This window comes from Carlito syrichta, unplaced genomic scaffold, assembly GCF_000164805.1.
Source record: "Carlito syrichta isolate Samal-C Ts95f unplaced genomic scaffold, Tarsius_syrichta-2.0.1 Scaffold301873, whole genome shotgun sequence".
In the NCBI taxonomy this organism is placed as follows: domain Eukaryota; kingdom Metazoa; phylum Chordata; class Mammalia; order Primates; family Tarsiidae; genus Carlito; species Carlito syrichta.
Window position 1 is genome coordinate 107,478 of NW_007245969.1, and position 26,821 is coordinate 134,298.

Sequence of the window (26,821 nt, forward strand, 5' to 3'; positions counted from 1 at the left end):
GAGGCTGCAGTGGCCGGGAGCGGCCACTGCACTCCAGTCTGGATGACAGAGTGAGACTCTAACTCAAAAAATAAAATAAAATATAAAATGAAGGAAAAAAGTAGTGCCCAAAATTATATATGTTGATAAAATCACCAAAAAAGGGGCAAAAATGGTGTAAATTTCTAACTAAGCTAGCAAAGCATTTCAGTACCTTATGAAATTAATGTCTGTTCAGTCTTGTTTTCTTTTCTTTAGTTTTTGTTCATATTTGCTTCTGTAATTTGCCTCCTAGCTGCTCTCCCTGTTTCTCCATGTCATCTGCTTCTTGTAGAAACAGCCAGTACCCACCTACTCTTTTTCCTTCTGCTATCCCCACCACTGCCAAGTTGTGCTCATTCAATTGTAGATACTGTATTGTACTGTATTTCTTTTTTTTTTTTAAAGATGTGGGGTACAATTCAGGGTTAGGTATACAAATGTTCATTATGCAGGTGCCCTTGTGGATGAGGTGTGTCCCCCCACCTCCCACAGATTCCCACTACTGCCAATCTCACCCCTTCCCTCCACCGCTCTTTCTTATAGTATTACAATCATTGTTCAAGGTCCATTTGTGAGTGAGAATATGTGATACTCAGCTCTTTGTTTCTGTGATAAGATCATTCAGTATCATAGCCTCTAAGTCCATCCAAGTTGCTGAAAAGTTCGTAGTTTGTCCTTCTTTATGGCTTTGTAATATTCCATCGTGTATATGTACCACATTTAAAAAATCTAGTCCTCTTTCAATAGAGAGCACAATTTGTTCCACGTTTTTGCTATTGTGAATAATGCTGCAGTAAATATGCATGTGCAGGCATCTTTTTCTTTCTTTCTTTTTTTTTTCTGAGTTGGAGTTTTACTCTGTTGCCCAGACTGGAGTGCAGTGGCCACTCCCGGCCACTGCAGCCTCGACCTGCTGGGCTCCGGAGATCCTTCCGCCTCAGCCTTCCGAATAGCCGAAATTACAGGCATTCGCTACAGGTATCTTTTTCATAGCGTGATTTGAGTTCCTCAGGTTATATTCCCAGTAGCGGGATCATAGGGTCATATGAGAAGTCAATTTTTAGATCTTTTAGGAATTGCCACACGGTTTTCCATAGGAGCTGTACTAGTTTACACCCCTACCAACAGTGTAGCGTGTTCCTTTTCGTTGCATCCTCTCTAGCATCTGTTGTTTTTTGAGTTATTGATGATGGCCTTCCTGACTGGAGTTAGGTGGAATCTAAGTATTTAAGTATTTCATCTTAAAATAATCACCTGCAGAGGTTTTGGATATAGGTTCATTAGGTAGGAATTATAGAATGCTAAAGAAAAGTACCCATGTATAAAATTTCTTATATGTGGTCAGTAAACATACAAAATTGTATCTTGATGATTCATAAGGTGAACATGAATTCGCAGTATAGTGTTAAAAATTGGGCAGTCCCCTCAGGTCCCCTCCCACTGTGGGAGCTTTTCTCTTCTCAATGAATCCTGCTTTCTCACTTAAAAAAATTACCACCCTTTGACTAACACAAACTCAGACGTAATCAGATCGCTTGTGTATAAAGTTTGGAGTTTACTTAAAATACTAGAGATTCCCCTTGAGTCTTTTCTAGAATAAAGCTGGGGATTAAATACATAAATAACTGCCAAATATATGGAGAATTTGAAATGGGAGGAGAGATAACCACAAACAATTTCTCTGAAGAAAAAAAGTGAGTATGACTAATTTGTTGAGAGTTATTATATATTAAATATGTCACTGAGGAGTAAATATTCTCAAGTGAATGTATTGATCTGGGCTATATTTGGGCTTTTTTTTTTTTTGACAGATGAGGTTCTGCTATGTTGTCCAGCCTGGGATACAGTAGCTATTCACAGACACAATTATAGCATACTGTAGCCTTGAACTCCTGGGTTTAAGCGATCCTTCTGCCTCAGCCTCCCCGGTACTGGGGGTTACAGGCACATGCCTCTGTGCTTAGCTTAATTTGGGCTTTTTGAAGTATTAAAGTTTATTACTGATATGAGATCTAGTAATCTAATAATTATGTAACTTTTATTTTAGAGAAAATCAACATGGTCAGAGTTTTCCAATAAATCGACCTGGAAAAGTCAGGTGTATACCCAAACCAAGTTACACCCATAAAGGGAAACCTTTTGGGCATCCTCAAGGCTCACCTTGGCCACATGGTAAGAATTAAAGCTTTTTTCACTTGTGTGATTTGAACATATTCCTTCTTATCTCCATAGTTGTACTTTCATTAATAAAAGCTATAAATCTTAGTAAAACAGGAATTCTGATTTCAACAGAATGCAAGGGATTGATAAAGACTTAGCTATACTAGGAGTTTGTCCTATTGCTTTGAAATAAACAGTCTCTAGGAATCTTTTTAAACTAATGGCCTGGTGCGGTGGCTCACGCCTATAATCCCAGCACTTCAGGAGGGTGAGGTGAGATGATTGCCTGAGTCCATGGGTTCAAGACCAGCCTGGGCAACTTGGTGAGATCTCATCTCTAAAATAAATAAAAAAGTAGCCAGGCATGGTGGTGCATGCTTGTAGTTCAGCTACTTGGAAGGCTGAGGTGGAAGGATCGCCTGAGCCCAGTAGGTTGAGGCTGTGGTGGCCATGAGCATGCCTCTGCATTCTAGCCTGGGCGACTGTGTGAGACACCAACTCAAAAAACAAAACAAAACAAAAAACTAATGACTTTTTTGTAATAACGTTTGTATAGTCAGTGAATTAGATTTAACTTTTTCAGGAGTCTGTTTCTTTTGTATGTCTGGCTAAAGATGCAGGCATTTGTACAAATCAAGCTCTGATAGATTGAAGGATGGACGTATCATAGAAAAGGAATGCTAATAAGTTCAGCTTGAAATAATATCATGTTTTTACCCTTTGAACATTCTTTTCCACACTTGAAGATATATGTTATTTATTGCTAGGCTTTCTTTGTTAATTTTGCCATATTTGGGCATTGATTACTAAAGTAAAACATAGTTATTTGTAAAATGTTTATACATTAAAAATATATAATAGCTGGCATGTGGTATAAACGTATCTACTTTAAAAATGTATAATAACTAGCTTATGTGGCAGATTCTATTTAGGCTTTTTAATTACAACCCTTGAAAATAGGTACTGTTATGTTTCCCTTTTAAAGGTGAGGAAATCAAGGTAGAGCACACTTAAATAACTGCTCAAGATCAGACACTGGAGAAGTGGTAGAGCCAAGATTTAATCCCAAGCTTGGTTTAGAGCTGACACACTAGAACCAGCACTTCAGTATACAGCCTAAATTGAAATTTCCATAAATTCAATCCTTTAGATAAAACCTTTCATAGTTTGGTTAACTCTTGGCTTTTGATTCACCAATTACAATAAGAAAATACATTCTCTTTAAACTAAAATTTCCAAGTAGTGAACCATGGTTTATTTTCTTTTTTTAAACTTTATTTTATACCTGATATATTTGCCAAAGTTAAATAAAAGAAATATCTAGCATTGCCAAAATGCTTAACACCAAAACCATGTTTTCTTAATATCTGATGAAAAAATCTTGGATTATATGGAAATATGCCTTCCTCTTCTGCCTGTCCAATTTTGGGCCTTTGTTTTTTTAGCTGGTATTTTGGCTGGTGCTGTGTCCTCAACCTATCTTTCCGTTCATCTCACCTACCCTTACTGGACTGTGCTTGATGAGATGCTCCTGCTACTTCTGGGCTCAGATCCCTCAGTAACTCTCACACCCACACAGATAAGTCAAGACCCTACCTGACCTGCAGGGCATCCTCCATGTGTTCCCCATCTGCTTCCGTAGCCTCCTTTCGTCATGCAATCTGTGCTGTGTAACAGTTTGTTTTCCAACCACATGGCATGCTTTGTGTTTCCATTCCTCAGTTGAGATTCTACCTTATACCTTGAGTGTCTCACTTGTGTCTTTGAAAACATTCCTAATCTTAATTCTTTTGTTCTCCCAACCTGAAATAATCTTTTTTTTTTGAGTTGAGATCTCACCGTTGCCCAGGCAGAAATGCAGTGACACGATCATAGTTCACCACAGCCTCAACCTCCTGGGCTCATACTATCCTTCCACCTCAGCCTCCCATATAGCTGAGACTATAGGCATGAACCACAATGCCCAGCTAATTTTTTTTTTTGTAGGGACAGGGTCTCCCTGTGTTGGTTTGACTGGTCTGAAACTCCTGGGCTCAGGCAATCCTCTCACCTTGGCCTTCCAAAGTGCAGGGGTTATAGGTGTGAGCCACTGTACCTGGCTTAAATTTTAAGTTCTGCATTCTCATTTCTTTTTCTTTTTCTTTGTTTTTTTTTTTTTTTGAGTTGGTGTCTCACTCTGTCACCCAGGCTGGAGTGCGGTGGCACGCTCACAGCCACCCCAGCATCTATCTGCTGGGCTCTGGTGATCCTTCTGCCTAGGCTTCCAAGTAGCAAGAACTATAGGTGTGCGCTACCATGCCCCACTAATTTTTTGATTTTATTGTAGAGACGAGATCTCACCAAGCTGCCTGAGCTGGTCTCAATCACCCAATCCACTCACCTCGGCCTTCCAAAATGCTGGGATTACAGGCTGAGCCACCAAGCCCAGCCTTGCATTCTCATTTCTAAATTGAGGCCAGTATTTAATTTATATGGTGAAGATGAGAGATAAATGGTGGCTGAAGCACCTTTTTTTCTGCCTTTGAGCCCACGAACACGTCTTGACGTACTACAACAAGAGGCCTTATGTTGTGGTTACTTGTAAACATTTTATGCCCCATACTAGATTAAATGTTTTACGCAGGTTGGATGCAGTGTCCCTTGTCTCTACAAAAAAAGAAAAAAAAACGTTAGCCAGGTGTAGTGGCATACATCTGTAGTCCTAGCTACTCAGGAGGCTGAGGCAGAAGGATCACTTGAGCCCAGGAGCTTCTAGGCTGTGGTGAGCTGTGATTATGCTACTGCACTCCAGCATCAGTGACACAGTGAGACTCTGACCCAAAATATATATATTTGAGCATAGCAATATTCTCTTACTCATCTCTGTATTACCCCTCACATTGAACACATTAAATACTTGAATAATTGGATAAGTGAAAAAATGCTTATTTAGCTTTTCTACCTAAACATAGCTATTTGTAAACAAGTTGTTGCTAAAGGATATATTTATTTTTTGAGTCAGGGTCTCACTGTTGCCCAGGCTGGAGTACAGTGGTGCCATCACAGCTCACTGCAGCCTTAACCCACTGGGCTTAGGGGATACTTTGGCCTCAGCTTCCTGAGTAGCTGGGACTAGAGTTGTGCATTGCCATTCCCAGCTAATTTTTAAATTTTTTTGTAGACACATGGTCCTGCTATAATGTGCAGACGGGTCTTGAACTACTGGGCTCAAGTAATCCTCCACCATGGCCTGCCAAAGGGTTGGGATTATAGGCATGAGCCACTGTGCCCGGCCCTGTTAAAGGATATTGATAGGTAATATAGTATTTAGACCATGTCAGACAACAATACCGTATGCCTGGCTATTATCCTAGCCAAGCTGTCACTTAGCTTCCCCAGATTTTTAAGGCAACTCGAGGGACTTGTGGATATTCTAACTTCTTTAACTGACTCAATAGTGCAGACTCTGACTCCCCTTGTTCTTGTTGACTCTACCACACCCAGTACCCAACCACTTCACCTAGTTGCATTCAGAAGCTTTAGGTCTCCTAACCTTGTGGGAGAATGGGAGGGAAACCCTGGCATAATGGATCCCAGGCTCACATAGGGTTAACCTCATGTAGGACAAGTTCAGTCATTGTACACATGTAGGAAGGTGAGGATCCGTTAAGATATTTTTTTGAACTTTTTATTTTTTTGAACTTTTAATTTTTTTATTTTAAAGATGTGGGATACAATTCAGGGTTAGGTATACAAATGTTCATTATGCAGGTACCCTTGTTGATGAGGTGTGACCCCATTCCCCAGGCAGATTCCCACTACTGCCAAAGCTGCCTCCTGCCCCCCAGCAGTCTCCTGCTACTGCCAAACCTTTTCTTATAGTATTGTTCAAGGTCGCTTATGAGTGAGAACCACTAAGATTTTTTAAATCACTGCTTATTTGTAATAGAAGAGTTTTTTCTGGACACATCTGTGAGTTTGACTATATATTGCTATCTGTTTTGCAAAGCAATATTCAATTTCTGGCTAATTTCCTCAACCCCACTTGCAAACTGTTAAGAATCCTCCTAGCCGGGCTCGGTGGCTCAGCCTGTAATCCCACGCCTTTGGGAGGCTGAGGTGAGTAGATTGCCTGAGCCCGCAGGTTCGAGACCTGCCTGGGCAACTTGGAGAGACCTCATCTTTATAATAAATAAAAAAATTAGCCGGGTGTGGTAGCGGGCACCTGTAGTTCCAGCTACTTGTAAGGCTGAGGCAGAAAGATCGCCAGAGCCCAGCAGGTCGAGGCTGCGGTGGCCGGGAGCGGCCACTGCACTCCAGTCTGGGTGACAGAGTGAGACTCCAACTCAAAAAAAAAAAAAGAAAGGTCTTCTACAAGAAGAACTACAAAACATTGATGAAAGAATTCATAGAGGACACAAACAAGTGGAGAAACAGCCCACGCTCATGGATTGGAAGAATCAACATTGTTAAAATATACCCAAAGTATTCTACAGCTTCAGTGCAATCCCTGTCAAACTAATATCATTTTACACAGAATTGGAAAAAACAGTCCTAAAATTTATATGGAACCAAAAAAGAGCCAGTACAGCCATGCCATCCTAAGCAAAAAAGACAAAGCTGGAGGCATCACATTACATGGCATCAAACTATACTGTAAGGCTGTAGTAACCCAAATCAGCATGGTACTGATACAAGAGCAGACATATGGACCAATGGAACAGAATAGAGAATCCAGAAATAAATCCAAATACCTACAACCAACTGATCTTTGGCAAAGCAGACAAAAACATACACTGAGCAAGAGACCCTGGTCAACAAATGGTGCTGGGAAAATTGGATAGCTACATGCAGAAAAATAAAACTTGATCCCTTTCTCTCTCCATATACAAAAATTAACTCAAAATGGATTAAAGACTTAAATGTCTGACCTAAAAGCATAAAAATCCTAGAAGAAAAACTGTTTTAGATACTGTCTTAGGCAAGGAATTTGTAGCTAAAGCCCTCAAAGTAAATGCAGCAAAAAACAAAAATAAATAAGTGGAACCTAATTAAACTAAAAAGCTTCTGTACAGCAAAATAAATAATCAACAGAGCAAATAGGCACCCTATAGAATGGGAGGAGATATTCACAAACTATCATCTGACAGAGGGCTAATATCCAGAATCTATAAAGAACTCAAACAAATCAGCTAGAAAAAAGCAAATGACCTCATTATAAACTGGGCAAATGACATTAACAGATATCTCTCAAAAGAAGATATACAAATGGCCAATGAACATATGAAAAATGTTCAGGATCAGCCGGGCTTGGTGGCTCAGCCTGTAATTCTAGCACTTTGGGATGCCGAGGCGAGTGGATTACCTGAGCCTGCGGGTTCGAGACCCACCTGGGCAACTTGGCGAGACCTCGTCTCTACAATAAATCAAAAAAACTAGCCGGGCATAGTAGTGCACGCCTGTAGTTCCAGCTACCTGGAAGGCTGAGGCAGAAGGATCACCGGAGCCCAGCGGTCAAGGTCACTCCAGTCTGGGTGACAGAGTGAGACTCCAACTCAAAAAAAAAGAAAAGAAAAGAAAAATGCTCAAAATCACTCATTATCAGAGAAATGCAAATTAAAACCACAATGAGATCCACCATATACCAGTCAGGATGGTCATCAACAAAATCAAAAAAACAATAAGTGCTTACATGAATGCAGTGAAAAGGGAACACTTATACACTGTTGATGGGAATGTAAGTTCATATAACCTCTATGGAAATTGGTATGGAGGTTTTCCAAAGAACTAGAAGTGGATTTACCAATGATTCAGCAATCCTATTACTTGGTATCTACCCAAAGGAACAGAGTCGTTATACAAAAAAGACACCTGCACTTGTGTGTTCATTATAGCATAATTCACAATTGCAAAGATATAGAATCAACCTAAATGCCCATCAACTGATGAGTGGATAATGAAAATGTGGTTTATATCGTCTATGGAATACTATTCAGCCATCAAAAGGAATGAAATAATGTATTTTGCAGCAACTTGGAAGGAATTAAAGACCATCATCCAAGTGAACTAACACAGGAGAAGACCAAACCCCACATGTTCCCACTTACAAGTAGGAGCTAAACTAAGGATCTGCAAAGGCAGAGAGAATATAATAGACATTGTAGACCCAGAAGCGGGAGGAGAAAAGGGGTGGAAGGATAAAAAGCATCTACAGGTACAGTGTACTCAGGCAGGAGTGGTGAGTACACTTAAAGCTTAGACTTCTTTGCCACTGTACAGTGCAACCATGTACCCCCTAAAGCTATTGAAATAAAATAATAAATAAATAAGACTTCATAGGCCAGGCATGGTCATTCACACCTGTAATCCCAGTGTTGTAGGGGACTGAGGTGGGTGGATTTCTTGAGGCCAGAAGTTTGAGACTAGGCAACATAGCAAGACCCTGTCTGTACAAAAAATTAAAAGCTTAGCCGGGGCCGGGCTTGGTGGCTTACTCTGTAATCCCGTGCTTTGGGAGGCTGAGGTGAGTGGATTTCCTGAGCCTGCGGGTTTGAGACCTGCCTGGGCAGCTTGGCAAGCCCTCAACTCTACAATAAATAAATAAATAAGCCAGGTGTGGTAGCATGCACCTGTAGTTCCAGCTACTTGGAAGGCTGAGGCGGAAGGATCGCCGGAGCCCAGCAGGTCGAGGCTGCGGTGGCCGGGAGCGGCCACTGCACTCCAGTCTGAAACTTAGCCAGGTATGGTGGCACATGTGGTCCCAGCTACTTGGGAGGCTGAAGCAGGAGGATTGCTTGAGCCCAGGAGTTTGAAGTAACAGTGAGCTGTGATCGCACCAGTACACTCCAGCCTGGGTGATAGAGCAAGACCCTCTCTTTAAAAAACAAACAAAACCACCTTAGCTCAAAGAGTTGTTGAAGATTATAAGTAAAACAATTTGCATAACACAGACAGTAAATTGTTGCTATTAATATTTTATAAACTTTAATCCTTCTCTTGATAAAATTTAATTTGGCATTTTGTCTAGGTGATTACTGCTAATAGTCTTATTATATTTCTAGTTTTGCCAGTTGCCAGAGATGTCAAAACACATTTGCTATTTGAAATAGGACCCTGATTGTGCTCTAAGGACACCAAGTCTCAAAGCAGAGTGTTCCCTTCCTTTGTCTGCACTTTTGTTTTACTTTCTTGGTTCAAATCAGCCTCCGTTTATTGGACCCCTGTAGTGAGCAAAGCTTGGTGAAAAGATTCAGAGCTGATCAGGAGAAGTTTTCTGTCCTCAAAGAACTTACAATATGACATGTGCAAAATCATGGATGTGCACAGAAGGTTAAAGACACTTACCTGTCTGTACAGGAGCTGCCACTTTTACCATACAGAAAAAAGCTGGAGGAGCCAAAGCAGTAGTAAGAAAGGCTGCGCAGTCTTCAGTTATCTTCCAAAAAGGTAAGGGATAAAGAATAGAAAGTTCCTAGATGTAATAGTAATTTTTTTTTTTTTGAGTCGGATTCTCACTCTCGCCCAGACAGCCTCGACCTGCTGGGTTCCGGCGATCCTTCCACCTTAGCCTTCCGAGTAGCTGGAACTACAGGCACGCGCTACCACGCCTGGCTAATTTTTTATTTATGATAGAGATGAGGTCTCGCCAAGTTGCCCAGGCGGGTCTCGAACCCGCGGGCTCAGGCAATCCATTCACTTCAGCCTCCCAAAGCGTGGGATTACAGGCTGAGCCACCGAGCCCGGCGTAATACTAAATTTTTAAGAATCATTAGTCTCTCTTAGAATTTCAAATACAGATTTTAGAATGAAGGGTGTGGCTGTGTGCTGCAGTGGTTCCAAGATGAGGCTTTGGGATTGCTTTTTTGGAATTCTAGTTCACTTACTTTTGGAACCTTGAGTAAATCCTAACCCATTTATGTAAGCCTCAGTTTTCTGACCTGCAACATACAGATTGTAATAGGACATGTGTAACAACCTGGTAGGGAGGCAGGACAACCGTCATCCTCGTCTTACTGCTGAGGAAACAGGCTCAGGGAAGTTAATGTGGCCTGCTTAGAGCTTTTTGGACCAGTAAAAATAGTAACTGACACTGTTAACTCATTTCTTTGCAGGTACATCTTTCAGTTTATCACATTTCTTTTCAGCTATATCTAATTTGCTATTTAACGCATTGATCAAGTTTTTAATGTCAATGGCTATATTTTCTAGAACTGTTCGATTATTTTTTTCTGTTCTTTTCCCCATGTATGCATTAAAATCCAGGCCTCTAGGCTGGACATGCATGCTGATGCCTACAGTCCCAGCACTTTGAAAGGCCAAGGTAGAAGGATTTCTTGAGACCAGAAGTTCAAGACCAACCTAGGCGACATGAGACTCCTGCCTGGGCAATAGAATGAGACCCTGTCAATCAGTCAGTCAGTCAATAAAATAAAAATCCAAGCTTCTAATTATTAGGATCAATTTGATTCCTAGAAGCATTATTTCCTGTGCTTTTATTTTATAATACCAAGCTAGTTTTTTCTTTCTTTCAAAGCAAATATCTAGCAAAATGTAATTCAACAGACAAAATTCTCCAAAATACAATGTTACCCCTAAAAACATTTGAAACCATATGTACATTTTTATTGTATTGTTTCTGAAAGCTCCAGAAATCCAGAGTTTTGTGTTCTTGAAGTACGTTATGATCTAACATAAGGCCTTGCCCATAGAAAGCCTTAGATATTTGTTTCATTGTTCAGCGGAGAGAAAAAATTGTGTATGACTTCAGGTTTCTAGCTTGGGTGCTTAGCTACACTGTGGTGTACTAACTGACACACGGAGGGCAGGGGGAGAAGCAGAGTTTTCTTTTAGGGGTGGTGGAGGTAACGGGTTTAGTTTTATCATTCAGCTTCAGATTTCTCAAGCTAGTCTCTGGAGACACGGTTTAGCAATATGTTTTAAAGAAACAGTAGCCATGCCCACTGCCTTACAGAAAAAGAGTGCCTCCTTTCTGAGGGAAGCTGGTGTACTTGGCAGTCTGGTTTCTACAATGGGCATTCTTTCACCTTAGAAAGCTTACACTGTCCACACTGGGGCAGGAGCACCTCACCTTGAAACACTTTACACATGCTCAGTTTCATAGAATTTTTCACATGTTCTATTATTATCTCTAAATGGATATTCTGAATAAATCTCAGAGAAATGTATTCTAACCCGAAGAGAAGGAAGTTACAGAGCCAGCCCTGGGTAAAGCAAGGTGAGAGGAAGCCAGTAACAGCCTCTGAAGATTTATAGATGCCCCAAAGGTGAAGGTGTATCCTAAAATGCGGAACTGTAACCTTTATTTCAGCAGCCCACAGGGTGGTTTGATTTCTAGATGGCAATAATTAAGTTCATTTGACAAAGCTAGAGTTTTTTGTCTAGATACTGAATTAAATGTAGCAGAGTTGGGGGTGGAATTAGTTGGTGTTTATGGCCTTTACTACTCTCTCATGGTAGCCTGAATACTTGCAGGACTGACTTCAGCAGCCTGCCTCCATTTGTTTCTACCTGCTTCAGAAAGGAAGCCTGTTCTTATGGTTAAATTGCTTAACCAATTGTTGGTTTCTCTTTCAGTCTCACTTTTTCTGTGTCTTAACAGCTGTTTTCTTTTTTACTAGTGTTTGTTCACATATACATTCCCATTTGTCTGATCATGGATTTTTTTTCTTTCATAAACTTTTTCAAAATTTATTCCCTATTAACATTTACTGAAATAATTATTTTAAAATGGAACTTTCAGTGGCATCTCATAATACTCTGTGCTTTTTTTTTTTTTTCCCTGAGTTGGAGTCTCACTCTGTCGCCCAGGCTGGAGGGCAGTGGCACGCACCCGGCCACCGCAGCCTCAACCTGCTGGGCTCTGGCGATCCTTCCGCCTCAGCCTTCCAAGTAGCTACAGGCGAGCACTACGACACCCAGCTAATTTTTTGATTTATTGTAGAGATGAGGTCTCGCCAAGTTGCCCAGGCAGGTCTCGAACCCACGGGCTCAAGCAATCCACTCACCTCAGCCTCTCAAAGGCATGGGATTGCAGGCTGAGCCACTTAGCCCGGCTTTGTGCTGTCTTTAAATAGAAAAAAAGTCAAACCCTTTTCAGCTAGAGCACAGCTCTCACATTGGATGTTAAAATGGCAAGTGTTACTGAATGATGTTAACTTTCAGACTCTCTTTCAGACTCTTGGGGCTTGTCCAAAAAAAAAAAAAAGAAATTCCTAATCCCTCTTGCACCCACTACCCTCTTCTCTTGATACTTAAAGAAAGAAGCTTTTGGAAAGCTGCTGCCTTGGGGATCCAAATAAATAGGTCCATTCATGAAGATTGTCTTAAAGGGTTCATTGAGTACTGTTGCCCCCTAACCCTAAAGAATAGAAAGTGAATACATTAGCCCAGTTGTTGGGGAAGATCATCTCCATCATCCTGGGCAAATTACACAACCTCTGAAACCTCACTTTCCTCGTTTGCAAAGTGGGGATAAACAACGCTTTCCCCATAAAACTGTCAAGAGGAATATTCACTCAGCAACTATCCATTGAGTTCCCACCACCTGCCAGGCTCTGTTAGGCAGGAACAACACAGGCAGCAGCACATGAATCAGGGAGAGAGTGACTATCTAGGTGGAGCTGCTTTAGCTAGAGTGGTTAAAGGACTCTGAGAAGGGGATGTTGGACTGAGGATCAGAAGTGATGAAAAGGAGATTGTCATGTAAAGATAAGGCAGAAAGAATCGTACATTTGAAGCCCTGGTACAGAAACAAGCTTGATATGTCAGAACAGTGTGGAAAAGTGGCCAGGTACATGGCTGGCTAGATGGGCTAGGGTGAGACAGAGATTGGGTTTTACTCTGGATCCACTGAGACCCTATTATAGGGAATTAAGCAGGGAGGTAATATAATTTATGTTTCAAAACACATGAGAAAAAAACAGAAGACGACAAAGAGAGGTAGCATGGGCTAGAAATGGGGGGAAATTACTAGATTCGGGATATATTTTTAAGGTAGACCAAAGTAGGATTTGCTGGTGGATTGGATGTGGTAGGTATAAGACAGAAAGATGAAGAACAACTGGATTTTAACCCGAGCATTTCCTGGGCCAGGAAGTTTGTGGCAAAAGTTAGCAGTTTGGTTTTGGATATGTTAAAGTTCAGGTGTTTATCGCACATTTAGATATAGATGTCCAGAAGGCAGTTAATTCTGAGACTAGAGGTACAGGTTTGAGGGAGATGTCGGTGAGTAGATGATATCAGGAGTCAGCTGAATGAAGTCAGCTAGAGTGGGGAGCAGAGACCCAAAGACCAGGCCTGGGGCACTCTGGTAGGTTCAAGGCACCGAATGCAGGCCCAGGACTTAGCCTATACTAAAGGCCAGAATATGTACTGTTATTTTTTTAGGGGGCTTATTTTCTGGAGATATCCTCAGCTTCAGGTACTTAAGGTTGTAGAGCCATAAAAGGCCAGATGGGTCCAAACTTCAGTACTCCCTTTACCTCTTTCCCCCTCTTTAGGGAGCCACATGACTGCTTGTTGGGTACCTGTTTACTTCACACCTTCCTCCATGTCCTGGGTGTTTCTTAAAGAGGGCGCCTTGCAAGGGGTAGAATGTACTGAGGCATTGACTTTGGAACATTAAATGTCTTAGGTGGGGCAAGCTCCTATAGGGCCTTCTGCAGAGAAGTCCTGTGGTTTATGGGCTTACTAAGCTGCCTCTGGGCACCAGCTGGAATGAAAGTTTCTTTTCAACAAATACTGATATATGCAGTAAGGAGGAAGAGGGTCATAATGTTTTGTCACTGCAGTTACCCTGACACCTGTGCCCAAAGGCAGACTGTAGGCATGAAACCTGTGTGAAGATAACTAAAACATTGCAAGGAAGCTTCCACAAGACTTTCCATAAAAGCAGGGAAGGCCCAGTCACCAAGTTTACCCAACTTGAACATTGAGACTTATCCATAGTTCTGCCTCATCTGTGACCTCTCCTCCCTATGCGCTATCCTAGAGATTATCATTACTTTTCAAATCAAAAGAAGGCCAGAATTCAATTTCCATCTCACACACCGACAGGACAGGAATTGTTGGAACCCTGATATGAACCTTACTCAGACCTTGCAATTCAAATATCAGGTAAAATTTGTCTGCTTTGGCTGTGATGATGTCAGTTCAGATAAATTAACGAATGAATGAATAAGTCATTTCCAATGTATGCTTTTTCTGCTCTCTTAAAAGGCTTTCATGCTCCATGTCGTAGTCCACAGCGTACAAAAAGACATGGAAGAGCTGGACTTGTGCCCCAAGCCAAGCAGGTGTGCATCGAGTATGAGAGAGAGGAGACGGTGGTGAGTCCCTGGACGTTGCCTTCAGAAATCCATAAGCTTCTTCATGAGAGTCATGACTCCCTTCTGCGAGTAAGCATTGTTCCAGATTTGTTTGTCTAGTGATTGCTCTGTGTGTGTGTGTGTGTGTGTGTGTGTGTGTGTGTAGAAATACTGAAAGATTGTTAGGTTGGTTTGAAATAGTGATTCAGAGCTTTTACCCTTTTGGCTTAGTACTCCAGTGTTTATCTTTCACAATCCTCCTTTGTGTTTTCTTTTTAACTAAAAAGCAGCAAAAATGTAAGAACAGATCATTATACTACAGGTATGAAAATCCACTCTGCCCTCTCTTCAGAGCTGGTGCCGGCATCTAATTGTGTCTGATGATGTTCAGCTCATCGTCAGTATTGATGTGCTGGGCAACCACAGCCCTGTTTCACTTCCTATATCCTTCAGCCCTCTGATGGATGAACAGCTCTAGAATTTTGGGGAAGTTTAGCTCATGTTCTAGTTCTTTTTTCTTAGGGGCTAGCACTACGACTGACTGTCTTCTCAATGCAACAGGACTTGTCACCTACTGAAGAAGAGCCAGACCCTCCTACTGGGGTGGGTGGCACGGACAGCAGGTCTGAGAGCACTGGCAGCATCCTCAGCAAGCTTGACTGGAAGGCCATTGAAGACATGGTGGCCAGCGTGGAGGACAAGGGCCTTTCTGTCCACTGGGCCCTGGACCTGTAAGACCTGGATATCTATGTTTCCAACAGGCCAACACCTCAGTAATGTGGTTTTGAAAGATTTGTGGGCTTAATGAGGAGAAGCAATGAAGAAAGCAATGTGAATTTACCACCTGCAGCTATACCTGGATTAGCCATTTTGAGGGGAAAAATAAACACTTCTCAATAATTCTGCCTTCATAGGGAAAGGGTTGTTCAACTATAGATATGTTATATGTTTTTGTATTTGACTTATCATTAGACATAAATAAGTACATTTCATGCCAAGTTTGAATAATTAAACTTTCAATAAAAGCCTTATACCTTGCCTCCTCCATTACTACCCTCTGAGTTTTGAGAAACAACCTGATTGTAAAATAATAAAATAACTCCTTTCATTGAGAAGAAAATCACAGTCTCACCTGAGACTCAGTAGTGAACCCTATTTTATTTTATTTTTTATTTTAAGGATGTGGGGTACAATTCAGAGTTAGGTATATAAACGCTCATTATGCAGGTGCTCTTGTTAATGAGGTGTGCCCCCCCTTCCCCAGGCAGATTCCCACTACTGCCAGTCCTGCTTCCCTGCCCCCCCCCTGCAGTTTCCCATTACTGCCAATCACTTTTATTGTATGATAAATGTTCAAGGTCCGCTTATGAGTGAGAACATGTGATACTCAGTTCTTTGTTTCTGTGAAAGATCACTCAGTAGTATAGACTCTAAGTCCATCCAGGTTGCTGTGAAATGAACCCTATTTTAAAACATATCCTAAAATTCATCTGTACAGGGTTTGGCCTAGGAGTAAAAAGAAAAACTAACCACCTCTTCCTACTCCTGAGCTTCTAAATAAGCCAAGTTTCACATTGGTCGGGAGATCTTCGATCTTCCTCCCCACAGCTTGATAGCTTTGGAGGAAGAAACAGGGATGGATGCTTTAGGTGGAAAAGTAAGGAAATCTGACATCTGCCTCTAGAAGGCTCATCTTAGCCTTGTGAGAACCATACTCTGATCTTTTTCCCATTTTGTAATCTGATTTTTTTGTTGTTGTTATTAAGTTGTCCTTATATATTGTGGTTATTAATCCCTTATTGAACAGATAGTGTGCAAATATTTTCTTCCATTCAGTAGGTTATTCATTCACTCTGTTGATTCTTTTTTCATTTATTTATTTAGCCTGCTATTGACATCTTAACCATAAAGTCTTTGCTAGACTACTGTTCTAGAGATTTTGCTGTAGAGACACTCTGGTATATTCTATTGATTCTTTTTTCTTTCATTCATTCATTTATTTTTGTTGCCTGTGTTATTGGCATCTTAACCATTAAGTCTTTGCTAGACCACTGTCCTAGAGACTCTGCTGTGGAGACACTCTGATGCATTTTTCAGTTTATCAATTGCATTTTTCAGCTCTAGAATCTCTATTTGGTTTTTTAAAAATTATTTCAGTCTGTTAAATATCGCTGTTCAGTTTCTGATTACATCTCTGTGTTTTCTTGAAGTTCACTTAGCTTCCTCAAAAACGTTTATTTTGGATTTCTTGTCTGAGAGCTCACACATTGTCCCACCAGTGTTGGTCATGTTGTTGTGGTTAGTCCATTTGGTGAGATCATATTTCCCTGAATGTTTGTGATGCTTGTAGATATTTGTTGGTGTGTGAGCAATTAAATATTAGGTATTCCAGTTTTCACAGTCTGGCTTTGTTTGCACCTGCCTGTCTTTAGAGGGCCTTCCAAGAGTTCAGAAGGGGAGTGACTGTTGCATGTGCTAAGCCTGTAGTCACTGCTACTCTTTCTGCACTATAGGGCACCCTAAGCCCAGGTAGAAAGTGAATCTTTCAGAATCCTAGATACCCAGTCCTGATGGACTTGGGAAGATAAGGGGAAAATCCCTGGGTTCCCAGATCAAGTTCTTGGTTCACTTCACTCTTTCTGAAATGGAAGGAGTCTCTGTGTTCACCTGCTCAGAGTTGGGGGAGGGGTGGCACAGTCTGCCATGACTGCGATCGCTCTCACCATACTGGGGCGCACCCCTAGCCCACAGCCTCTCAGACCAACATAGCACTTGGACTCGTCAGAGGACCTCTGTTGCTATGTTCTGGCTGCTACTGAAGTTTGTCTGGGGCCTGAGGCAGCTGGTGGTGAAACAGGCTGGGACTTGGTTTTCTTTCCCTGGGTTTGGGGCAGGTGTAAATATTCTCTTCATGGGCATCAGCCTGGAACCACGAGCCTTGGTGCTGGGTTCCACTGTGGTGTGGTGGCAGAGTTCCAATGCAGAGTCCCACACTTCCTCCCTCTCTCTTCCTCCAAGCACGCAGACTCCCTCTCTCTGTGCGGTGCTGCCCGGTGTTGGAGGAGAGGTGGTGTAGGCAATGCAATACTCTTCCATGCTGCTTTTCTTGTTGCCATGCTAAAATCAGGTGCTGTGATCTTACACCTGAATTTTAGTTCTTGTGAAAGTGTTTTCTTGCATGAGTCGTTTTCAGTTTGCTATTCCTGCGTAGGTTAGGGGTGGGATGACCGCTGGAAGGAGTCTGTTTGGCCATCCTGCTCAGCCTGCACGAGGGAAAGTAGAAATGATGTTGAATGACCTCACTGGGATGGAAGAGAAGAATACACGATTGCCTCAAGTCCTCCCCAACCAAGAAAGATGGTAAAGGGTGGTGATCTGGGCAGAGCAAGGGTATCTCAAAGAGGAGGCTAGGGTCGGTTCTCTCAGTTTTAATTTCCAACATGGTGAATGTTGATAAGTATAACCACATAAATAAAAGCTCTGAGAATCTCCATAGTTTATGAGTATAAAGAGAATAGAAAGTTTGAGTACTGCTGTTTTAGGGCTAATAGTATGAATCCTTAACATATTAGACTTTTTTTTATTTTTTTTTTAATGTCAGAGTCTCGCTCTGTCACCCAGGCTGCAGCATCAACCTGCTGGGCTCAGGCGATCCTTCCGCCTTAGCCTTCCAAGTAGCTGGAATCCACAGGCATGTGTCACCTTTCCCGACTAATTTTTTTTTTATTTATTGTACAGACAAGGTCTTGTCATGTTGCCCAGGCTGGTCTCGAACCCCTGAGCTCAGGCAATCCTCTTGCCTCCGCCTCCCAAAGTGCTGGGATTACAGGCATGAGCCACCACTCCCGGCTAACAGTCTATTTAGAGTCCACATTGTAGCACTTTACCCCTGACATTTCACATTTCCTACTTCACATTTTGTACTCACCATTTCATAACTAGCTTTACAACTGTATAATTCCTTTTACCTGCTCACCCATGCTCTAAGCATTCAGTTGTTTTAAGAAATTAATTTCATTTTGCCTTTTCTTCCTGTAGATCCAGATTTCTATCTAGTATTTCCCTTCAGCCTGAAGAACATTTGTATTTCTTGTAGTGCAGCTCTTTTGTCAGATTATTATCTCAGGGTTTCATTGACTCAAGCATGTTTTTATTCTACCCTTGGCTTTTTGTTTTAATTTTTGTTGTATTATTTAAGGTATATAGTATGATGGTTTGATATACTGCATGAAAAGTATACAGAACACGATGCTGGATATTCTAGTGATTACTATAGTCAAGCAAATTAACATGGCATCAGTTTGTGTGTGTGTGTGCAAAAGTACCTAAAACCTATTCTCTTGAGAAGATGCCGGCATACAATACAATATTATTAACTGTAGTCTTCATGTAATATGTTAGATCTTAGATTTATTCTACCTACATAACTGCATATACTGTATAGCTGTATATACTGGGGTTTTATTTCTGGGCTCTCTGTTCTGTTGGCCTGTGTGTGTGTATGCCAGTACCACACTGTTTTGATTATTGTAGCATTGTAATGGATTTGGATCTCAGGTAGTATGATGCATTGTTGTTTTTGCTGAGGCCTGCTTTAGCTATTTGGGATCTTTTTTGTTTCCATATAATTTTAAGGGTTTTTTTCTATTTCCTTGAAAAATTTCATTGGAATTTTGGTAGGGATTATATTGAATGTGTAGTCACCTTCATTTTTGAAGGGCATTGTCACTTGATGTAAAATTTGGATTTGGATGTTACAGTTGCTTTCTTGCTTCCATTGTTTCTAGTGAAAAATCAGCCATTATCTCTATCATTTCTCTAAATTTAATACATGGTATATAATTTTTTTTACTATTTCAATATTTTCTTTTTGACTTTCAGCAGTTTGACTATGATGTGCATGGGTTTGATTTTCTTTCAGTGCATTCTCATAGGAGCTTTCTAAGCTGCTCAGATTGTAGGTGAATGTTTTTTCATGAAATATGGGAAATGTTCAGGCACTATTTCATTTTTTTTTTCTGCTTGTTCTCCTTAAAACTACATTTTCCTTTAATTCTTTAACCTTTTCTTTTGGTGCTTTGTATATATTTAAAATACCTACTTTGAAGCCTTTGGGGCATCTTGAGATTTATTTATTTATTTTACTGTTATCATTTTCCTGGACTCTGGGTCACACTTTCCCTTCTTTGAATGTCTAGTAACTTCTTTGTTTTTTTTTTACTTATTTTTTAGAGTCAGGATCTTGCTCTGTTGCCCAGGCTGGAGTGTGGTGGTGCACAGTGCAGTCATAGCTCACTGAAGTCTCAAACTCCTGGGTTCAATCCTCCTGCCTTAACCTCCTGAGCAGCTAGGATTACAGGCATGCATCACCATGCCTGGCTAATTAAAAAATTCTTTTTAGAGACAGGGTCTTGCCATGTTGCTCATGCTGGTCTTGAATTCCTAGCCTCTAGCAATTTTCCTGGCTTGGCCTCCCAGAGTGCTGGGACTGTAAGTGTAAGCTAATTTGTTATTGCATACTTTATATGATAGATGATTTGTAATTGATTCTGGGTTCTGTTCACTTATTCTGAAAAGCTGATGATTTTTATTCATATAGGCAGTTCAAGGCTAATCATCTTGAATATTTGAAAGCTTGGTTTAACATTTTGTTAGATCTGTCTGTGGAAAGCCCAAGATGTATCTCAAGTCTAACTTGGTAGAACATAATCTCCAAAATCCCTCCATTATGAATCTTTGGTTTTAGGTTTTATAGGCCTTAATCTAGGGCTCAATTCTTCATTCTGAGATGGACCTTTCTGGTGTTCAAGCTGGGTGTTTGGACTAGTAGTGAGTTGTGGGTGTTCTGCACTCTGGGCAGAGACTTCAACGTGCCCCACCACTGCTCAACTTCTAGTATCTCTGCCCTCCCTCAGTCTTCTCTCTGAATGTCTGGCTCCTTTTATCAGTGTCTAAACACAGAAGAAATATCCACATGAGCTTGTTTCAGACCCTCTACTTGTAAGGAAGGGTGTATACGTCAAAGGAACAATTTCCATATCTGAATTTTAAGTACCTGCCATGCTCAAGAATACCTCTTATTATCAAGAAAGCTCCCCAGTTCAGTTTCTCAAAACGTATTTTTATTTCCCTCACTTTTTTTTTTTTTTTGAGTTGGAGTCTCAGACTGGAGTGCAGTGGCCGCTCCCGGCCACCGCAGCCTCGACCTGCTGGGCTCCAGCGATCCTTCCACCTCAGCCTTCCAAGTAGCCGGAATTACAGGCATGCGCTACCACGCCCAGCTGATTTTTTAATTTATTGTAGAGATGAGGTCTCGCTGCCCAGGCGGGTCTCGAACCTGCGGGCTCAGGCAATCCACTCACCTCAGCCTCCCAAAGGCACGGGATTACAGGCTGAGCCACCGAGCCCGGCTAAAAACAAGTATTTAAAATATGTTCAACTGGGCATGGTGGCTCATGCCTTTAATCCCAGCACTTAGAGAGGCCAAGGTGAGAGGACTGCTTGAGTCCAGGAGTTTGAGACCAGCCTGGCCAACATGGTAAGACTTAGTCTCTACAAAAAAAGAAAAAAAAAATTGGCTGGATGTTGTGGCATGCGTCTGTAGTCCCAGCTACTTGGAGGCTGAAGCAGAAGGATCACCTGAGCCCAGGAAGTTGAGGCTGCAGTGAGCCATGGTCATGCCACTTCACTTCAGCCTGGACAATAGAGTGAGACACTAACTCAAAAATAAAAATGTCAAAATTCATAAAAGTGAAAAGCTAATCCCAGTATTAAGAATTTAAAAATTGTTTCAGATAAATGCAATATATTGATAAATATTTTTTTATTCCTTGTCTGTCCTAAGACTCAAGTGAGGATAGTAAAGGAACTTGAAAAATATATAAATCACCATAAATAGAATTGGAAAGGAGATATTACTAGATGAAAGCTTCCAATTAATTTTGTGAAGTGAGAAAGCAAATGAAGCAACAGGTGTAACAGGGTGGATGAAGCCATAATATAATTTCTGCAAAAGAGGATACTGATGAACAGTGAGCATGAGACTCAGAACTGACAAGCACAAAATGGGGCCTGCTAACACAACCATGACTTTTAGACTATGTGTACAATAGCTGCAGCTCATCTCTGCAACTTTTGTGCAAAGAATTCCTAGCACCTATGCTCCAAGTAGGAGTCCAGCTTCCACCTTAGAACAGAGGTCAGCAAACTAGCCCTCTTCCTGTTATTATAGATGAGGTTTTAATGCAATGCGACTTGCTATCCACTTACATACTTTTTTATGGCTGCTTTTGTGTGACCATGGTAGAGTTGCAAACATAGAATTTATGGCCTGCGAAGCCTAAAATATTTATTTTCTAGCCCTTTATAGAAAAAAAGTTTTCTGATCACTACCCCAGAGTGGAGCCCACCAAAGGAACTCAACCTATAATAATCTCAGGGCTTCAATAAATGTTTTAGTACCTCACTCTAAAACCTAAATGGACAATTAGGCGTCACTAGATGCATGGAGAGAATCCTCATCCTGAAAAGGAGAATCCAACTTAAAATAGGCAAAATAATAAACAACACATAAGGAAAAAAACACATAAGGTTTTTAAAAACAGTTTTAAAACAAGTCGTTATGCTCAGGACCAGAGTGAACTCTACTGTCACTTTTCTTTGAGGTTATTTCTGCTGGAATAAAGGGAATTTATATTTCTGATTGGTGAGTGGTAAGTGTTTGACTTGTTCCCCATTTCTTGAGTGCAATATGTGTATTAAAGCTAGGTGTATGTGACTGAGTACTCTCTCCCTACCAGTAGGGATTAGTGGGTGAGGGGTAGCAACTTTTCTGTCATAGGCTGGCTAAGTAGGTGAGTATCTGTCTTGCAAAGGACTTTACCCAGAAGACGATGGATCACAAGGCCTAGCTCAGAAGACAGCGGCAAGCTTGACAGTGGTTGCAGGTCCAGGCTACAGTATGTTCTCTATTCTGGCTTTATTAACAATAAATAAAGCTGTTAATTTTACCTCCATCTGTCTGGCTCCAGTTTATAACTCTAATCAGAACTCCAAGGAGTAAGGAATGTGATTTCTCAGCCTTCATAAACCTGAATGCATGATGTGTGTGACTTGAGCCCAGGCCTCCAAATGGCAAGTGAGAATTCAACTTTTTATTTTACTTTAACCTGACAGATACAAGATGTTGCATTCACAAAATAAGCTACTGTGTGAAGGGAACAATCAGGGAACAAGGAAAAAAACCCTTCGAGATTTAAAATACAGCTGAAATAAATTTAATGAAAGACAAGATAATGTTGGAAAATCCTCATAGAAGAGCCAAAAACAACAACCCCCCCCAAAACAATATTAATGTAGAAAGAATAATATCCGACAGAAATCTCAGGATAAACTAAAGGGGTTCCAGGAGATCCAAGATGGCCACCAGGGAATAGCTGACTTGTGCTTCTCTTGCTGAGTGGAACAGAGAAGGCAGACCTAGCTGATGGCAAACTCAGGTGGGTTGAGCAACTTTGGACAGGAGGAGCACCCTGCACCCCACAGAGGACACTTCGAAGACACTGGGACCAAGGAGAAGAAAAACTGGATGACTGACATTGGAACCAGGGCACCCCATTCCTGCTGCACACCAGGCTCACATAGGACCTACAGCTCTGCCTTGTGTGTGAGAAAGAGAGTGAATATCCTTCTGTCTCCCAGAGTGGCCTATTCTGAATGACACAAAAGGTTCTAGGACAGCAGGACCTTATCTAGCTATAAAACAGCAAAACTAAATATCAATAATAAAAGTTGCTCCTCACAGATGAAGAAGAACCAGTGGAAAAACACTGATGATTATCAAAGCTTTAAAGAGACATCACCTAAAAAATCAGCTACCAGTCACCAAACAATGGGAGCCATGTAGAACGCCCTATCCCCGATGACAGACACAGAGTTCAGGTATTGGATGGCTAAAATGAGTAAGCAAAGCCATGAGAAACTGGAAGCCAAACTCAAGTCATGCAGGAAGTAAAAGCTGAGTTAGCCAATGTAAGAAAGGTCCATTCTGAAGTCCTGGAAAAGAAGAACTTCCTCTTGGAATTTCAAAGCACAATAACAGGCCTAGGGAGCAGAATCAATCGGGCAGAGGAAAGAATCTCAGAGCTTGAAGACCAAAACTCAGTCTGTCAAAAACATAAGAGAAAAGGCTCAAAGAGAATGAGCAAAGTCTATGAAAGGTGTGGCACTATGTAAAGAAGCCAAGTCTATGATTGACTGGAATCCCTGAAACAGAAGGGAAAATTGAGAACATCCTAGAAACAAACCTTTCATGAGGTCAACCAAGAAAATTTCCTATATCTTACCAGAGAGGCAAGATATTTGAAGAACTCTAAAGGTACTACACAAGAAGACCATTCCCAAGACACACAGTAATCTGTCTCCACAAAGTATTAAAAAAAATTCCCTAAAGGTATCTAGAGAGAAGGGTCAGACCATCTACCAGGAAAGAATCATCAGATTTGCAGAAGACTCATCAACTGAAACCCTAGAAGCAATTCTAGCCAAGAATTTTCTAACCTGCCAAGCTACACTTCAAGTGATAGATAATTAAAATCATACCCAGACATTCATTTCCTAAGAGAGATGCTCAAGAAGGTCTTGAACACAGAAACAAAAGAATGGTTACACCAGTCACAAAAGCACAGGCAAGCACAAAGTTAACAGCATACAGGTCATTCTAAAAAAAATCATATATATATGAAAATAAAATTATGTATGTATGACAATAAAAAGGAAGCAAAGCAACCCCTTATGACAGGGATAAACTCTCACATATCAATAATTAACTTGAATATGAATAGACTGAATGCACTACTAAAAAGGCAGAGTAGCAAACTGGACAAAGCAACGTGATCCAACATTCTGCTGCCTTCAGGAAACCCATCTTACTGCAAAGGACACCCACAGACTCAAGATAAGAGGCTGGAAAATGGCCTTCCAGGCAAATGAAAAACAGAAAATAAGGGTAGCTATTCTAGTATCACACAACAGTCTTCAAACCAATAAATTTTTTTAAAAAAAGACACAGAAGGACACTACATAATGATAAATGGCTCAATCCACCAGCAAGAAATAGCCATCTTAAATATATATGCACCCAACATAGGAGCACCTGGTTTTATAAAACAATTGCTAAGTAAACTAAGAAGACATAGATACTCACACAATCATAGTCGGAGACTTCAATACCCTGCTAACAGCCCAAGAAAATCCAACAAGATCTGGAACCTTAATTCAATACTCAAGCAAATGGATTTAACAAACATTTACAGAATGCTTAACCCACATGAATGTGAACTAATTCCAAAAGGTTGAAGTAATCCCAAGCACCTTCTCAGATCACAGTGGAATAAAAGTAAACATAACCACCAATAAGACCCCCCACAAACAGACAAATACTTGGACACTAAATAACATGCTACTGAATGACTATTGGGTCAACACAGAAATAAAAAGATTCCCAGAAACAAACAAAAAGACATCAGAGTCTCTGAGATGCCATAAAGTGATCAAAGGGAAATTCATAGCATTATGTGTACATATCAACATAGATTACAATTAAGCAGCCTAATGTCAGGGAACTGGAAAGGCAAAAACTTCTAAATTCTATGTTCAGTAGAAAAAAATCCAGATTACTAAAATAATATCACAATTGTCTACTATAGACAAAAAAAATTAGAAAGAATCAAGACAAAAAGCTTGTTCTTCAAAGAGACAAAATTGCCAGACCCCTCACCCTCTTGACTTAAAAAAGAGTGAAAGTCTGAATAAACATAATTAGAAACAAAAAAGGTGATGTCACAACTGACTCTGGAAATTCAAAAGATTATCAGTGATTACTGAACATCTGTATGCAAATAAACTAGAAAATCCAGGGGAAATGGAGGATTTCCTGGCATCACACAACCTTTCAATATTGAAACAAGAAATTGAAATCCTAAACAGACCAATGACAATCCAGGAAATCAACTCAGTTATAAAAACTCTGCCAAAAGAAAAAAAAATCCACCAAAAACTCAGACCAGCTAGTTTCTCAGCTAAATTCTACAAGACACACAAAGAAGAGCTGATACCAATCTTTTTGAAAGTATTCCAGGCAATCAAGAAGGAATTCTCTCTAGGTCATTTTATGAAGCCAATATCATTCTGATCCCCCAAACTGGCGAAGATCCATCAAGGAAAGAGAATTACAGGCCAATTTCCCTGATAAACTAGATGCAAAAATTCTCAACAAGATTTTAGCAAATCAGATCCGACATTACAATGTCCATCTACCATGACCAGGTGGGCTTCATTTCTGGGATCCAGGACTGGCTCAACATTTGCAAGATTATAAACATAATTCAGCACATTAACAGGAGTAAAAATAAGAACCACGTGATTATCTCAATAAACACAGAGAAAGCACCTGACAAAACCAGCAACTTTTTTTTTTCTTTCTTTTTTTGAGTTGGAGTCTCACTCTGTCACCCAGACTGGAGTGCAGTGGCTGCTCCCGGCCACTGCAGCCTCGACCTGCTGGACTCCGGTGATCCTTCCGCCTCAGCCTTCCAAGTAACTGGAACTACAGGCGCGCTACCACACCCGGCTAATTTTTTGATTTATTGTAGAGATGAGGTCTTGCAAAGTTGCCCAGGCGGGTCTCGAACCCACGGGCTCAGGCAATTCACTCACCTCAGCCTCCCAAAGTGCGGGATTACAGGCCGAGCCACTGAGCCTGGCCAGCAACCCCTTTTGATAAAAACCCTTGAACCCCTAGGCATAGAAGGAACATTCCTCACAATAATAAGCGCTATCAATGACAAACCTGCACCTAACATTTTGCTTAATGGGCAGAAGCTGGAAGCATTCCCTCTAAGAACTGGCAAGACAACGATACCCATTCTCACCCCTCCTGTTCAACGTAGTACCGGAAGTCCTAGCCAGAGCAATCAGGCAAGAGAAACAAATCAAGGGTATCCAAATAAGAAAAGAAGTTAAGTCGATCTCTCTTTGTGGATGATATGATTCTATACCTAGAAAACCTTAGAAAGTCTGTCAGAACCTTCTTGCACTGATAAGTGACTTTGGTAAAGTCTTGGGTTACAAAATCAACAATAAAAAATAGTTACATTTCTTTTCTTTTTTTAAAAATTTACTTATTGTAGACAGGAAGTCTCGCCAAGTTGCCCGGGCTGGTCTCGAACCCCTGGGCTCAGACAATCCACTCGCCTTGGCCCCCCAAAGTGCTGGGATTACAGGCTAGCCATCAAGTCTGATCAACAGTTGCATTTCTTTTTTTTTTTTTTTTTTTT

General features: G+C 40.9%; 1 protein-coding gene across 1 annotated transcript in view; it reads left to right on the top strand.

Annotated features, from left to right (window-relative positions):
* CUNH5orf42 (chromosome unknown C5orf42 homolog) overlaps positions 1-15,528 on the top strand; it is a 115,845-nt gene extending 100,317 nt beyond the window's left edge. The window contains exons 34-37 of the mRNA XM_008055533.2: positions 2,069-2,193; positions 9,517-9,606; positions 14,398-14,576; positions 15,048-15,528. Coding sequence (XP_008053724.1) covers positions 2,069-2,193; positions 9,517-9,606; positions 14,398-14,576; positions 15,048-15,221 — 568 coding nt within the window. The 3' untranslated portion in view covers positions 15,222-15,528. The remainder of the gene's footprint in view (positions 1-2,068; positions 2,194-9,516; positions 9,607-14,397; positions 14,577-15,047) is intronic.
* The last annotated feature ends 11,293 nt before the right edge of the window (positions 15,529-26,821 follow it).